The 14,296-nt window shown below is 38.6% G+C and overlaps 1 protein-coding gene across 1 annotated transcript in view; it reads left to right on the plus strand.

Moving 5' to 3' along the window:
* Gyc88E (Guanylyl cyclase at 88E) overlaps positions 1-14,296 on the plus strand; it is a 74,746-nt gene that overhangs the window by 33,551 nt on the left and 26,899 nt on the right. Inside the window, exons 6-10 of the mRNA XM_083123100.1 lie at positions 1,796-1,919; positions 5,925-6,060; positions 6,680-6,806; positions 11,467-11,671; positions 13,330-13,476. Of these exons, the coding sequence (XP_082979226.1) occupies positions 1,796-1,919; positions 5,925-6,060; positions 6,680-6,806; positions 11,467-11,671; positions 13,330-13,476 (739 nt within the window). The remainder of the gene's footprint in view (positions 1-1,795; positions 1,920-5,924; positions 6,061-6,679; positions 6,807-11,466; positions 11,672-13,329; positions 13,477-14,296) is intronic.

The following is a 14,296-nucleotide window of genomic DNA, read 5'->3' on the forward strand; positions in this document are numbered from 1 at the left end:
TATGCCGGAACAAACACACACACATATATCCATTTTTATATATTAGATTTATATACAGTGTGTTCAGCCTAAAAGTAGCCTATACACAGAACCCAAAATGTGTCAATTGACACAATTATGTTGACTCCAACAACATATTAAACTGCATAATGATGTAAGTTTGGTGGTCAGAATACACAGATAAATGCATCAATGGGTACTTTTATTACCCACTGTTGTGTGTGACGCACTAAAAATGAATGAATCCAAATCGGATGCGATTATTTCAAAGCAATCAAAATTACACGTTTTTACTGTGTTGTAAATTGCTGAGAATCTTTATTCAGCCTGCTTGATATGTTACAGCAAGTATTACAAGTAGATTGCTTCCATTCTGTTCTGCATTTATGTGAACTGCGTCTCGACACATTTATCCGTTTATATGTATATGATGTTTACTTTGAGTTCCCAGCCCCGTAGCTAGATACTTCGACTACTTAGGCAGAATTACTTCCACAGTTTTATTTATTTAATTAGTTTTCAAATATAAGTATTTATGATGAAAATGTTATTACATTTAAATGTGTACATTTTGTCCAGTATTTCCCTCATGAAAATGTGAAAAATGTTCCGTTTTATTGTTTTCATAATTTGGTCATCTTATTCTATCCTCTTTTAGCACACACACACACACACACACCCCCACCCATACACACACACACACACACACACACACACACACACACACACACACACACACACACACACACACACACACACATATATATATATATATATATATATATATATATATATATATATATATATATATCAACCTTAAGTTGGCTTACATGTAATGTCTAATTGCTTATTATAACACCATTAAGCCTTGTTTCCATGATTATGAAAAACTAAATATGCTGACCAAGGCAGTAATTTATTTTATTAAAAACATAAACTAAACGTAACGTTTCAACCTTCTAGCAAGGTCTTCTTCAGACTCTGTATCAAGTACAAAAGTAACAAGATACAAAAACAGGGCATTATATATACACACAAACATTACTCCCTCCGGACTATTTAGAAAGTTGTTTGGAACTTTCTAGCAGGTGACTTTCACTTTCCAACCTTACTTTCACCTAAAAGGCTAAACACAATTACGTCCATATAGAATGTGGTTGGACTTTTAATCTCACGCTCTTTTCCCTTCATTTTTCTTCCTTCTCTCCTCTTTCTCTCTTGTCCTTTCCACTCTTTCTAACATCTTCTTCCATTCTTTGTTTAACTTCAATCCCCTAATTGCTTAGTTTTATAAACTTTTTTCACTATAAACAAAGAAATGAAAATGCCTCAAACCAAGTTTGGTGCATCAATTCACACAGTCAAGTACGTAATATTGGTTTCTTTGAAATGATCGTGCCTGATCTCAATTGATGAATTTTAGTGTATGATCACAGCAGCTGATAAAGTGTCCTTTGGTGCACTTTTGTGAGTAATTTGATGCATCAAAAGTTCATCATTATCAATTTTTTTCACTTCCTGTGTTACTGGAGTCAACATATTTGTGTCAGTTGGTATACTTTGGGTTCTGTGTGTCTGGTGTTTTCCTTAAGAAATTGCTTGCATTAATATTGTTAGAAAGGCTTATCATTTATTGTATCTGTATTAATAATAATAGTAATAATTATTAATAATAATAGCAACGATGAAGTGATTAAATATATGATGGAATTTGAACCTAAAATCGCTATACTGGCCACTTCGCTGCGAAGATTGGCGTCCGATCCTCTAGAAATAACGAAATGTTCTCTTTCAGGTCAGATTTGGGAATCAGAACCATAGGAAATTCGTTGATGCAAATTTTGCCAAATTTGATTGGAAAAACCATAACGACCAGTTTCTCCCTAGTGCGTCCTATCATCGAGCTGAAATTTATAACCGTAAGTTACAATTTATTACTGTTACTTAAATTCACGATTATTGCTTCAATGTTGCACAGAGTTCCCACTTGGTGAGCCCTGTATGAGCGGATGGAGAGTTCTAGAAGCTTCGTTTGGCTTACTGTTTGGAATTTTCGACAATCTTGGAAAATTAACTAATAATGTTCACGGTGGGGAAGACCATGTCCATCCGTCTGCGATGGTCTTGCCAGTTTATATATATATATATATATACACACACACACACACACACACACACACGCTCACAAAGGAGGGCTTTACTTTGGTGATCATAGCATGACTGTCTTGTTCTCTCACTATCTCTCTCTCTCTGTCTTTATTTCTGTTTTTCTTTTCTCTCTCATTCTCTCTCTCTCTCTCTCTTTGTTTCTAACTTTCTGTCTCTCTCCTTGTTTCTTTGTTTCTTTCTTTTCTCTTTCGCTCTCTCTCTCTTTTCTCTTTGTTTCTCGGTTTGTTTTTCATCTTTCTCTCTCTCTCTCTGTTTCTGTTTCTTCTTTCCTTTCTCTTTCTCTCTCACACTTTTTCATGGGCGTAACTTGGACCTAATTTTGAGGGGGCAGAATTAATCTTGGGCCTAATTTTGAGGAGGCAGAATTAATCTTGGGCCTAATTTTGAGGGGGCAGAATTAAACTTAGGCTTAACTTTGACGGCGCAGAATCAGATCTGGAGCCTAATTTTGAGCGGGCAAAATCAGACTTGGGGCCTGATTTTGAGGGGGTAGAACCAGATTTGAAGCCTAATTTTGAGGGGGCAGAATCAGACTGGGCATAATTTTGAGGAGTTAGAATCAAACCTGGGGCTTAACTTTGGGGGAAAAGATTCGAAAAGTTTTCCATCCAATAAAAACAGCATCCAGGAATATTTGCAAAATAACTGTGTCATTTGCGAAATCACAAATGTTACTCTATTACTTTGCTCCTCAGGTTCCCTAACTTGTAAATTTTAATAAACCTGGAAATTTTGGGGGGCAAGTGCCCCCCCTTGTCCCCGCCAAGTTACGTCTATGCTCTATGTTTTTCTATTTCTTTCTTTTTCTACTCTCTCCCCATGTCTTTGTTTCACTGTTTATTTCTTCTCCTCTCTCTATCTCTCTCTCTCTCTCTCTCTCGCTCCCTTTGTTTCACTCTTCCTTTCTTTTCTCTTTCTCTCTGTCACTACTTCTCCCTCACTTTCTCTCTCTCGGTCTCGCATTCTCTTTCTCTCTTTCTTCATCTATCTATATACGATAGCAGAATAACTAAAACTGTTGCCTTGTAGTCAAGGGGTTCTGAGTTCGATGCCAGATGGATTTAAAAAGACTTTGCTTACAACACGAACACAATAAACGTAAGACAAAGAAAGAGAAGAATTGGATACATGGTTTATGTAGAGAAAAACAGAAAATTAAATGATTTAAAGGAAATTAGAAAAAGGCAAGAAATAATTCCTTCTTCATTTTTCGTCAATATATTCTTCAACCACTGAACCCTTCTCAATCGAATTTAGTATATGAATATCGACCTGCTGTTTTCGACTCTAGGGAAATCAGGTACAAATGCATAACAGAACAACAGAACTATGTCTCAAGTTCTTAGACTCAATTCTAGCTAGACCTTGTTCTTCTTCGTACGTAGCTATTGCAGAATTTACCTTCGTAATTTTTATTAATTGCTTCCTAGAAATAATGAAATCCCCGCGGTTACACTTCCCTGATCTTAAAGGTCAGGAAAGTGGGTTTGCATTTAGTGGCAGTGAGCGGATTCAACTTTTCGTTATTTAATGTCGCTTCTCTGCCACTTTTGGCTAACCACGACTATTAGAATGAGCGATGATTAGATGCAATTGATGAAGGGAACGCTGTCAAAGAACACCCATGCCCGGCCGGAACTCGAACTCTGGAACTTCCATGGCGAGATCAATAGACGACCACTTAACGTGCTTCGTCCAGAGCTGGTAGGAAATGCATATATTTGCAAGTAAATTTGCTATATTTTTTTAAGGTAGATAAATGCAGATTATTAATATTTATTCGTAGTAATAGGAACGCCACCGCCAACAATATCAATTACAACAAAACATTAAAATAACTCACAGTGTATCATGAAGTCTCACACACATATCTTCCCTGGGCGTTCAGTGTTTATCCTGATTTGTCACGAATTCATAGCTGCTTTATTGCCCTACAAAAATAATATTTTTGATAGAATCAATATTTTAATTAAATTAACAGTTATATCATTGATGACGCATGCATCAATTGTGGGAAAAGAATTATTACTTTCTTTCACTTCAGATCCAAGAAATGTAATATAAGCTTAGTTCAGCGCTCTCGTGTAAAATAAATACTTCTCCTATATGAAGAAATTAGAATGTAGAAATGCTCATGAATGTCGTCGCAGAGCAAGCTGTCCTTTCTCCCACAATTGACGCATGTGCAGCATGCGTTCACGAGACGCCTCTGCATTATATACAAATTACTAATAACTGTTCAGCAAATCCGTTTTCTTGTGCAAGAGTTTGATGTGATAATGACGAATTTAGATGCTTTGGAGTGGGGCATATGTCCTCTTTTTATAAATTCCTTGCACTAAATTTATCAATATATTACTCTGTTTCTGCAGCTAACAATAACAAATACTTGCACTATTGACGGGCATTCCTTATAACAGGCTGTGAGTTTCGTAGTAAACATTTATGTGTGAGTGATTCTGACGTTGGAAAGTAAGAAACGATACCTTTGTCATGAATAAACTTAAGGTTTAAATATAACGGAAGTATTTGTTACAGATGTAACAGTTGGAGGGGATGGAATCGTCCCTGGTGGGATAAAAATTTCCTCTATTGCCAGGAATAGTTGGGGTTTTTGGTGAGGGGAAGCCTTGACATCTCCCCCCTCCCCAACCTGTTATTCGCACCATATTGCATTTCCATTCCTGTAACCGTTTATTTCCTTATTTCTAGACTGCAGTTTCAGTCTTTTTATCTGCTTAATATGAATGTATCGTCCATTATAATTCTTATAGCATGCGATACTTTCTTGTTCTTTTCAAATCTCTCCTTCAAGACTAAAGTTCATTGTCGATAACAACACCTACTCTGATATCAGATCAAAATAAAATGATAGTTCAGGCAAACTCCTTTTACACACGTTAATTATATTATTGTTATTTTCGTGCAGTTTCGTGCGAATGCTTTTCAATTTAAAATAAACCAGGGGAGTAATTTGAAATAAATTTCCTCCGTGCAACGATGTTTCGCACAAGAACTTTCAGCTGGTGGGCTATATTATGCCAACAAGATTCAGAATAGATTAATAGTACATCCAACAGCAAAAGTACTAGTAGGAGATTATCCATCAAGATTTTCATTCTGTCTGTCTTTCACAATATGATGATCATGAATTGAAATAAAACTGCCAATAAGCAGAAGACAATATCTGCTTTACTTCAACAGAATTCCATTCCTTAAAACAACACAGAATGCAGAATATATGAAAGAATGTAAACAGCGATGGACAATTTATCACTCTTATCTTTGCCGTTCAGACAATCTGGTTTCCTGTGAGTTCATTATGAAATATGTTTTGTTTATCAATTAAAATTTTTAACATAGTTCACAAGAATTCAGATAATTGTGTATCTAGGAATTCAACTGTCTATTCTACAACTATAGCGTGTGTGACTTTCTTCTTGCTCTCTATTCAGACACTGGTATGAGTCAAAGCACATTTCTTTCCTTCAAATCAAACACCAATGTCTTTCATCTGATACAAGAGACAAACCTGAAAGAAGCTGCCGAGATATATATATAACCATTCCCATATACAGCAAACCTACTTTCTGGTTTTCCCTTTGTGTTATCCTCTTGCAAAATAATGAACGAAAGCCCTCTTTATCGTTTTATATAAAACTATGAAAGGTTAATACTGTAGGAGATGACAACAGTTCTATGAGACAATAACAAATGTGCATATTTTGATCATTGATTGGTTGTTTTCGTTTCAGATTCTGAACAGAACGAACAACATTTTTGAGTTAGTAACCAAGGAGCCAGTGCCTATCAGAAAGTCTCACAGGGAAGACTTGCTTTTTAATGACGGAAAGACAGATGGAATCGATGAAAAAGTTCTTCGCTTGAAAGGTGATGTGATAAGATAAGATGTAGTGAGAATAAATATAGGATCTTATTGTGAATAAATAGTAAATGAAACAATCTGGAGTGTCTTGATTAAATCTATTTAGACCTGAATACATTAGAAATAAAATACACAGTCTTAAAATTCCCCATTTGTATTTTTCTATCATGCGCAGGCTTATTATTTTGTGGGAAATTCTTAGTAGTGTGTCCTTCCTAGCTAAAACAATCAAGCCTAAAAGAACAGTGTTTCAAAACTCTAAGAAAGTGTTTTATTGTAATGTGTGTTAAAAGATAAAAATTCATTAATTGAAAACTTCTAATTCTGTCTTGTGCATTGAATTGACCCAATAAAACCTTCAAGATTTAAGAGAAAACTCAAAACAAGCTGTTGACAACTTCTGCACCAGCATACATAAAAATCCATCGTTTAAAAACACATAGGATGTAAGAGAAAAATTAATTAAAATAGTCATGGACAATTTGCAGAGCAATGCTAGTGGATCCCAATGTACTAATCGTAACCAACATTTTATGGTATGTTACAAAGAAAATAGAAAATGCATTCTTGTTCTTAATACTATGAAGGAAGCAGAGTTCCAATTTTCTCGTTTCTTTATTATAGGACAAATGGTTTACATGGAGGAATGGCAGCTCATGATGTATTTAGGAACACCAGTGATGCCAGATCTAGATAGCCTTATTGCCACTGGACTATATATTAATGACCTTTCTTTACATGATTTTAGTAGGTAAGTATTTACAAAGCGACTAAACTACTTTACAATCGCATTAAAACATAACGTGCAGCATACCAGTTGCATAATAAGTTCGAAATATGAATATGGAACAATTTGCTTAATCGATACATACAATTCATCAGCAGAAATTATAAGGCGTACGCTTCTAGAAGGAACATGAGTTCAGCCAATACTCAGCCAGTGCTGTTGCGCTGTTGCCAAACCAATTTTACAAACACAGAGAATTCGCTGTGTCCAGTAATTCAATAATTCCGCCGCCACCGGAAAAGTTTGGCAATGAACAGCCCCATTATATTTGTATGTCTAGTCAACCATGCCACCTAAGTAACAGCAGCTTCCGCATTTGCAGGGGGAGGATAAATGAAGAAAAATCACAGAAAGTCATCAAACTATCCAAATTTTGAAACATAATTCTTCCAGAGCATACAGACGGCTGTAAATAAATTGCTACATACCTAGTTTTCTTCCTTAATTGAAACGTGGTTTATTCTTCATTATAGATTAGATCAACCACCTTAGGAGTCGAACCCGAGATCTTGGTGGCAGTGAGACTCCCTTGTAGAACTTTTGCAACGTCAATGTGTTGCACATTTGGTCGATCAGTCGATCCTGATTCATTGTTTCCAGAGGAAGTCAATCTGGCAGCCTCACATTCGACATTTCACTCGCGATGTACGAAAACGAGAGATCTCAAACATTCCGTAATTCTATCCTCTCGCGTTTACAGAAGCTAACCACCTCTCGGACCACAAACCCTACTTCAAACTAGCTGTCAGACATCAATTGTTCACCAAATCAACAGAGGGTCAACCGACCGCTTCGATGTTTCTCTGAATTTTCAGAAAGTGGCCTTTCCTTCCTTTGCAGGTCATCAGCACGAGGGTTGAGTGCATGTGAGAAGAACCGCCATCCCCGGCCCGATAAAGGGACAAGCAGTAGGGTTCCGTTCTTGCAATTTGAAAAGCCTGGAGGTATCTTTCCTCTCCAACTTCCCTGACCGGACGGGCCGTAAAACGATTAAATGCATCCTTTTCCAATGCCTCTGCTTGTGTTCAACAAGTAAAAAAAGAACACGGTGAAACACAAGGACCCATGCTCATCAACACGGAGACAGGTCAGGCCATAAACATTTTGGGGATACAATGAACAGATGGTCACACTTTGAGGCATCTCCCTCCCCCAGCACAAACCGATCTGTCCGCCAATTCTTTCAGTTGAGCGGCAATAGTGGCCGTGTTACGCAATTTTCTTTTAAATAAAATGTCCAGTGATATTGGTACTGAAGATTAAGGTTAGCTTGTCATTAGTTTCAAATATATGTGAATTTCCTGTGAATAAACTTTCAAGAAAAAATTAAAATATTCAGAATGAAAGTCTCGGATCCCCCTTACCCCTTCTCTGCATTTGCATAAATGCGACACTGCTCCCAAAGATGCCTAAAACTAAAAATACGAGTAAATTATCAATTAGCATAAGAGTAACATGTGATCGCCCGACTTCCTACACCCGCTTAAATGTAAGCAGCCTCCTATTTGAGAGTCCTGTTATAATATTAGGCGCATCCATAAAGTAAGTTACCCACTCGCCCACAGGTGGCAGGCCATGTGTATTGAAACCGGTTTTGCGCATGCGTGAGAGGTACATGCCCTGACTAGTGAATGTCCTTGAAGACGCCTCCCGAAAGTCCTCAGTAGCGTCGCGGCAACGATTAAACATGGCGGCTCTTATTCCATCTCCCGCCGCGTGCGAGATTCGTTCAGTGATCAAGATCTTGAACGCACAAAACATACAGCCGATCGAAATTCATCGTCAGCTGTGCCAGGTGTATGGGCCAGACGTCATGAGCAAGCAGATGGTGCGTCGTTGGTGCAGGACATTTACTGAAGGCCGGTAAAATGTGCATAACGACGAGCGCAGTAAGCGGCCATCGGCCGTTATGGACGAGCCTATGGAGCAGGTGCGGCAGCGCATATTGGAGGATCGTCGCGTCACGATCACGGAACTCAACAGCCATTTCCCGCAGATTTCTCGGTCGTAGTTGCACGGCATTGTTACCAAACGCCTCTTGTTCCGGAAATTGTGTACCCGGTGGGTGCCGAAACAACTGACGTCCGAACACAAATGCACTGCAGCCCTTCTGGACAGGTTCGGTTGGGAGGTGTTCGACCATCCATCGTACAGCCCGGATCTCGCTCCCAGTGATTACCACCTGTTCTTGCACCTGAAAAAGTTCCTGTTCGGTCAACATTTTCACTGCGACGAAAAGGTTCAGACGACTGTAACACAGTGGTTTGGCGCCCAGGCGGCGGACTTCTACGACCCAGGCATACAGAAGTTGTCCCACGCTATGACAAGTGCCTGAATTCCGGCAGGAATTATGTTGACAACGTACTGGACAAGTGCTGTATCTGTGGCAATAAATCATTGAATGAAATAATGTTTCCTTTTTGTGCACGATCCCAGGGAAACTTACTTTCTGGATGCGCCTAATATTAACCCGCCTATCGCATTGTAGAAAGTAAAATTGTTCACGTAAAAATACGTAGCACAATATATTGCATGTGGTGCGAGCGAATCGAGTAATAATAGTGGTTGAATGATTTGGTTTATTTTACTTCGATTTTGTGCCACCTTCGGCTAATCGCGAAGGTAAGGACGATTGCTGATACGAAATTGATAAAGGGACACTCACAAGGAACATGCATACCCTTGCCGGGACTCGAACCTGGGATTAACAATGGGTCTACAAATACATAATTGCTAATACGAGTAGTATTGGAATTATATTTATTATTAATATTTTTACTCTTAATTTAAATATTACATGTGGTGTAAGGCTTGTTGTGTAAATAAAAAATACTGGTATTCCACTTAAGAATACTACAAGTTGATTTAAAGGCATTAGTTGCACTTTCTTCCGTGGCACATATGGGTCTTGTACTAATGGTGCCATTATGATGGTGATTACGAGAGTAATGTAGACTTGCGTGGCGGAGTGGTTAGCACGCGCTACAATGACAGGTGTCCAGGGTTCGAATCCCGGTCTGGACATGGGTATTCTTTGTGAGTGTCCCTTGATCAATTGCATCTAATCATCACTCAACCTCTTCGTCGCCATTAGCCAAAGTGTTCGGAAAGGGATGTTGAATAACTAAATAAGAATACAGTTAAAATGATTAATTAGGAATATTGTTGGGATATATCGGTCTCTATGAATCTTTTCAAATTCGTAATAAACGGCACTTAAACATTTTCTTTGTCGATCTATGGAGCAACGTGCTACCAACCTTTGCCAAGATAGTATTTGATATAATGCAATTTGCCGGCCTCCGTGGTGGAGTGGTTAGCAGATCGCACAACGACCCAGGGTTCCGGTTTCGAATCCCTGTCCATCCATCACTTAGCCAAAAGTGGCACAAAAAGCGAAGTAAAATAAAGCAAATCATTCAATCAAAATTTAATGTAATTTATTGCATATCGCAGGTTTATTTGTTCTTGGGATAAGAACACGGTGAGGCACAAGGACCCTTGCTCATCGACAGAGAGACTGGTCAAGCCATAAAAATGTCAGGATATAATGAATGAACCGCCAGCTGCACAGGCACCTCGACCACCATTGCACAACCTTCTCCCACTCAAACTGCTCCCGAATTCTGTCAGTTGAGCGGTCAGCGGCCGTCTGGACCAATCACAGAGCCTTCCACTTGGAACAAGGGACCCAAGATCAAACCGTGTTTGTTCTTGGGAACCTCTCGGCATGAGCTGGACTCCACTATGCTTTTCCCCATTTAACTCCATGGGTTTGAATTACCTGAAATAATATTTGTATAATTCATCGTACTGATTTCGTCTTTCAACTGCGTTGGCTGTGATGGTCGGAACAAGTTTGTAATAATGTACCGTTTATAACTTAAATAGTGAATGAAATATTTTCCGCTGGCAGTGTAAGGCAGTACATTATGTCATCTAATTCCCTGTATTTTTTAGAATAGATTTGTGTTTCAGAATACCTAGCACACATAACAATTTTAATAACTGTTGGAATAAAATTAGGTAAAGTAGGTACATCCTGTATATGTTAGGTTTGTAAATTCATTTATTTTTGCCTCTTACGCTGCTGGGAAATGTATATAACTTTGTACGTCTGAGAAAGAGGCTGTACATGATTTAGAATTATGTAAAAGTCATCTAGATAATAAAGCAGTTAAAGTAAGGTTACATAGAGATTTAAGGTATGTTTGCACCTTGAACATCAACGCATTTAAGCATGCAACATTTCCAGTTCTCCAGAACTTATTGAGGAACGTCCGGTATAATCATGTCTGTACATTACACAATACGTTCCTTCAGGTACTGGATGTTCTGAATCTTAACTGAGTAGACGACCCCATTGGTCTGGAGACCGCGGTGGCCACTCAACGGGACCACGGCGACCGATCCCTGCACCAGGGAACTGGACATTCAACCATTCGTGGGCAATTATCGAGACAAGGAAACTTCCTGTGTAACCTGACATTTGACTCACCCTGTAGAATACAGTGGCGGCTGGTGATCTTGGTCTATGGTCTAAAAGCACTGATTTGATGCTTTCTAGATGAGATTTCACATTAAGGTTAGTGGTTTCTATAAACACAATTCTTTCTCTTCTTAGGGACCTAATGCTGGCTGGAATCCAGCAGTCGGTGGAACTGAGGCTCGCCTTGGACCAAGAGCAGCAGAAGTCAAAGAAGTTGGAGGATTCTATGAAGAAACTGGATGACGAGATGCGGAGGACGGACGAGCTCCTGTACCAAATGATACCAAAGCAAGTGGCCGATAGGCTTAGAAGGGGAGAAAACCCTATAGACACCTGTGAGGTACGTTACTTACAATTCCTTCTGCTTTAGATCATCTCGACAGCTTCCTTTTAATAACCGATGAAAAGGGTAGACATTTCCATAAATAATACAATTTACATTACCACTCATTACTTACACAAACAGCTTTGAAGTTTTAGTAATTTTCTGAGTGTCATTTTCTAACAAGGTCTGTGACCATGTAGTCTGACTCGATTTTTCTCCTGCGTTCATTCGCCGATCGATGCTTCATAACTGACGTCCTTTGAATATATAGCTTTTTTACAATATTTTGAATATCTGTACACGTATTTCCCTTAATATTATGTACTATTTATTCACACACACATAGTGAGAGAGGAGAGAAAGAGACTCCATTTTATAATCTAACAACCACTTAGACACTATTCATGATCATTAATTACTATATAGTATATAATCGATCGATTCGATCGATTTGTAGTTGTTTTAAGTTCACTTTATGCACAGTAAGGAAAATCGAGACAGGACCTACAGTTTAATGTGGGATCCGAACTAATATGGGCCTCCACCGGGAATCGAACCCGGGACCCCTTAATTACAAGGCAACGACGCAACTACGAAGCCATCAGGGAGGACTACATAGTATATAATAAATAATAATAATAAAATCACAAAATTACTCTCGAGGTCATGAAAATGATAACAAGCCTATTTTCATCCTTTGATCCAACATAATCAATTATAAACCTATCACTAAATTGAACAAGTATACCTGCGTAGGCCTATTGATAACCCCATTTTGACGTATAGGCTACAGTTACCAACTTCTTTCCTTTACAATATAATTATGTACAAAAGCACACGAAGAATTAAAACATTCTTAGGAACACGTAACCACCAAGGAAGAACATTACTTTTTAATAGAATATTCTAAATAACTCTATTTGATAATTCCGTAGGCTTTTGCCCATACTTGTTTTCAAGATCTAGTCATTTAGTTTTTTTCTACCTATATGAATGTCCTTTATATTATATTTGGATGAATAAATAACACAAAGCACATAATGGCCCAGTTAGTGCCGCAAGGTGTGCCTATATATCTAATACCTCCAGTAACCTTGGGAGCAAAGTAATAGAGTATTTTTATGCTTTCGCAAATGTAACCGTTATTTAGCACAATAGTCCTGAACGCTATTTTTATGAGATATAAAAGAGAACTCTTCATTCTGCTCCCCTTGTAACTCTCCCAAGTTACGCCCATGAATTACAGTATGTATTGAAATAATTAGAAAACCTATTCGACCAATAACACTATCTGTACAAGTAGCATAATAGTAGCTAATCAAGGGGTTCCGGGTTCGATACCCGGAGGAGGCACTTAGTGATTCGAATCGCACTTTAAACTGTGAGCTCAGTCCCCATTAGCCTTCTGTATGTTGCATAAAGTGGACTCAAATCAAACTATAATGGTAGACCACCCCATAACATATAATGGTCCTATTTAGCATTGTGCTAAACTGGAATTTTCTTGCGTCATGATAGAAATGACACTGAGTTACAACAAAACAAATAATGCTTTCAAATGTAAGTAGATAATGTTTCAGACTACACACAGTGAAGTTTTCAGCATAAAAAGAAAGTGACTGTTTCAAAGTGAAATATCTACAAACGTTATTCTTTTTTCTTTTCTATTCCAGATGTTTGACAGCGTGTCCATTCTATTTTCGGACGTGGTGACCTTTACACAGATCTGCAGCCGAATCACTCCCATGGAGGTTGTGTCTATGCTAAATGCTATGTACTCTATGTTTGACACGCTCACGGAGCGAAACAGAGTGTATAAGGTAAGACAATGTTGTAATCTCGGAATATTTAATTGTATATCCCCCACCCACCCCCTAGGGCGCACCTTTATAATTCCAGATCCATCCTGAAAAGATCCATCGTACACTAATGTGTCAAACAGAGATTCCTTTCACGAACTGAACTTTCATCAAGGGTTTTGCTTCACCTCCTTATCAGAGGTCCATCTCAATTTTGTCCCTCCACTTCCCCTTTGACCTTCCTACGTGTCTCATCAAATCTCCTACCAAGGGTCAAACCCCATGCGGATACATGACATTCCTGCCTACCCCTAGAAATATTCTTGATTTCATGATTTTAATATTATTTGATGGGCATAGATTATTTAGTTCAGTATTATGTAACCTTCGCCACTGAGCTGTCAAAACAATTGGCAAGCAATTTTCTTTTCAAAAACGCATAATGCATATTCCTATTTTAATGAAGAAAGCACATTACACTCATATATAGGGAAAAATTAATAATGTGTTTATTATTAATGTTGTTGTTAATTAATTAAAGAATTAAATTAATTGTGTTTATATTGTAGACGGTGGCCGCGGTGGCTCAGTCGGTAACGCGTCTGACTACCATGCTAAAAGTCCCGGGTTCGATCCCCGGTTCAAATCCGGGAACTTTTCTAACGATGGAAGCGGCCCCGGCGCCCACCCAGCGTCGAATATCATGGGTACCTGGGGGAAACCCTGGGGGGTAAAGGCGGTCAGGGGCGTGATTCTGATCACATCACCCCCACTCACGACCGGATCAAGAAAGTGTGGGGCGTTACCCCCACACCCCCTATACGCCTTCATGGCGTAGTGC

This window comes from Lepisma saccharinum, chromosome 1 (assembly GCF_977018435.1).
Source record: "Lepisma saccharinum chromosome 1, izLepSacc3.1, whole genome shotgun sequence".
In the NCBI taxonomy this organism is placed as follows: Eukaryota; Metazoa; Arthropoda; class Insecta; order Zygentoma; family Lepismatidae; genus Lepisma; species Lepisma saccharinum.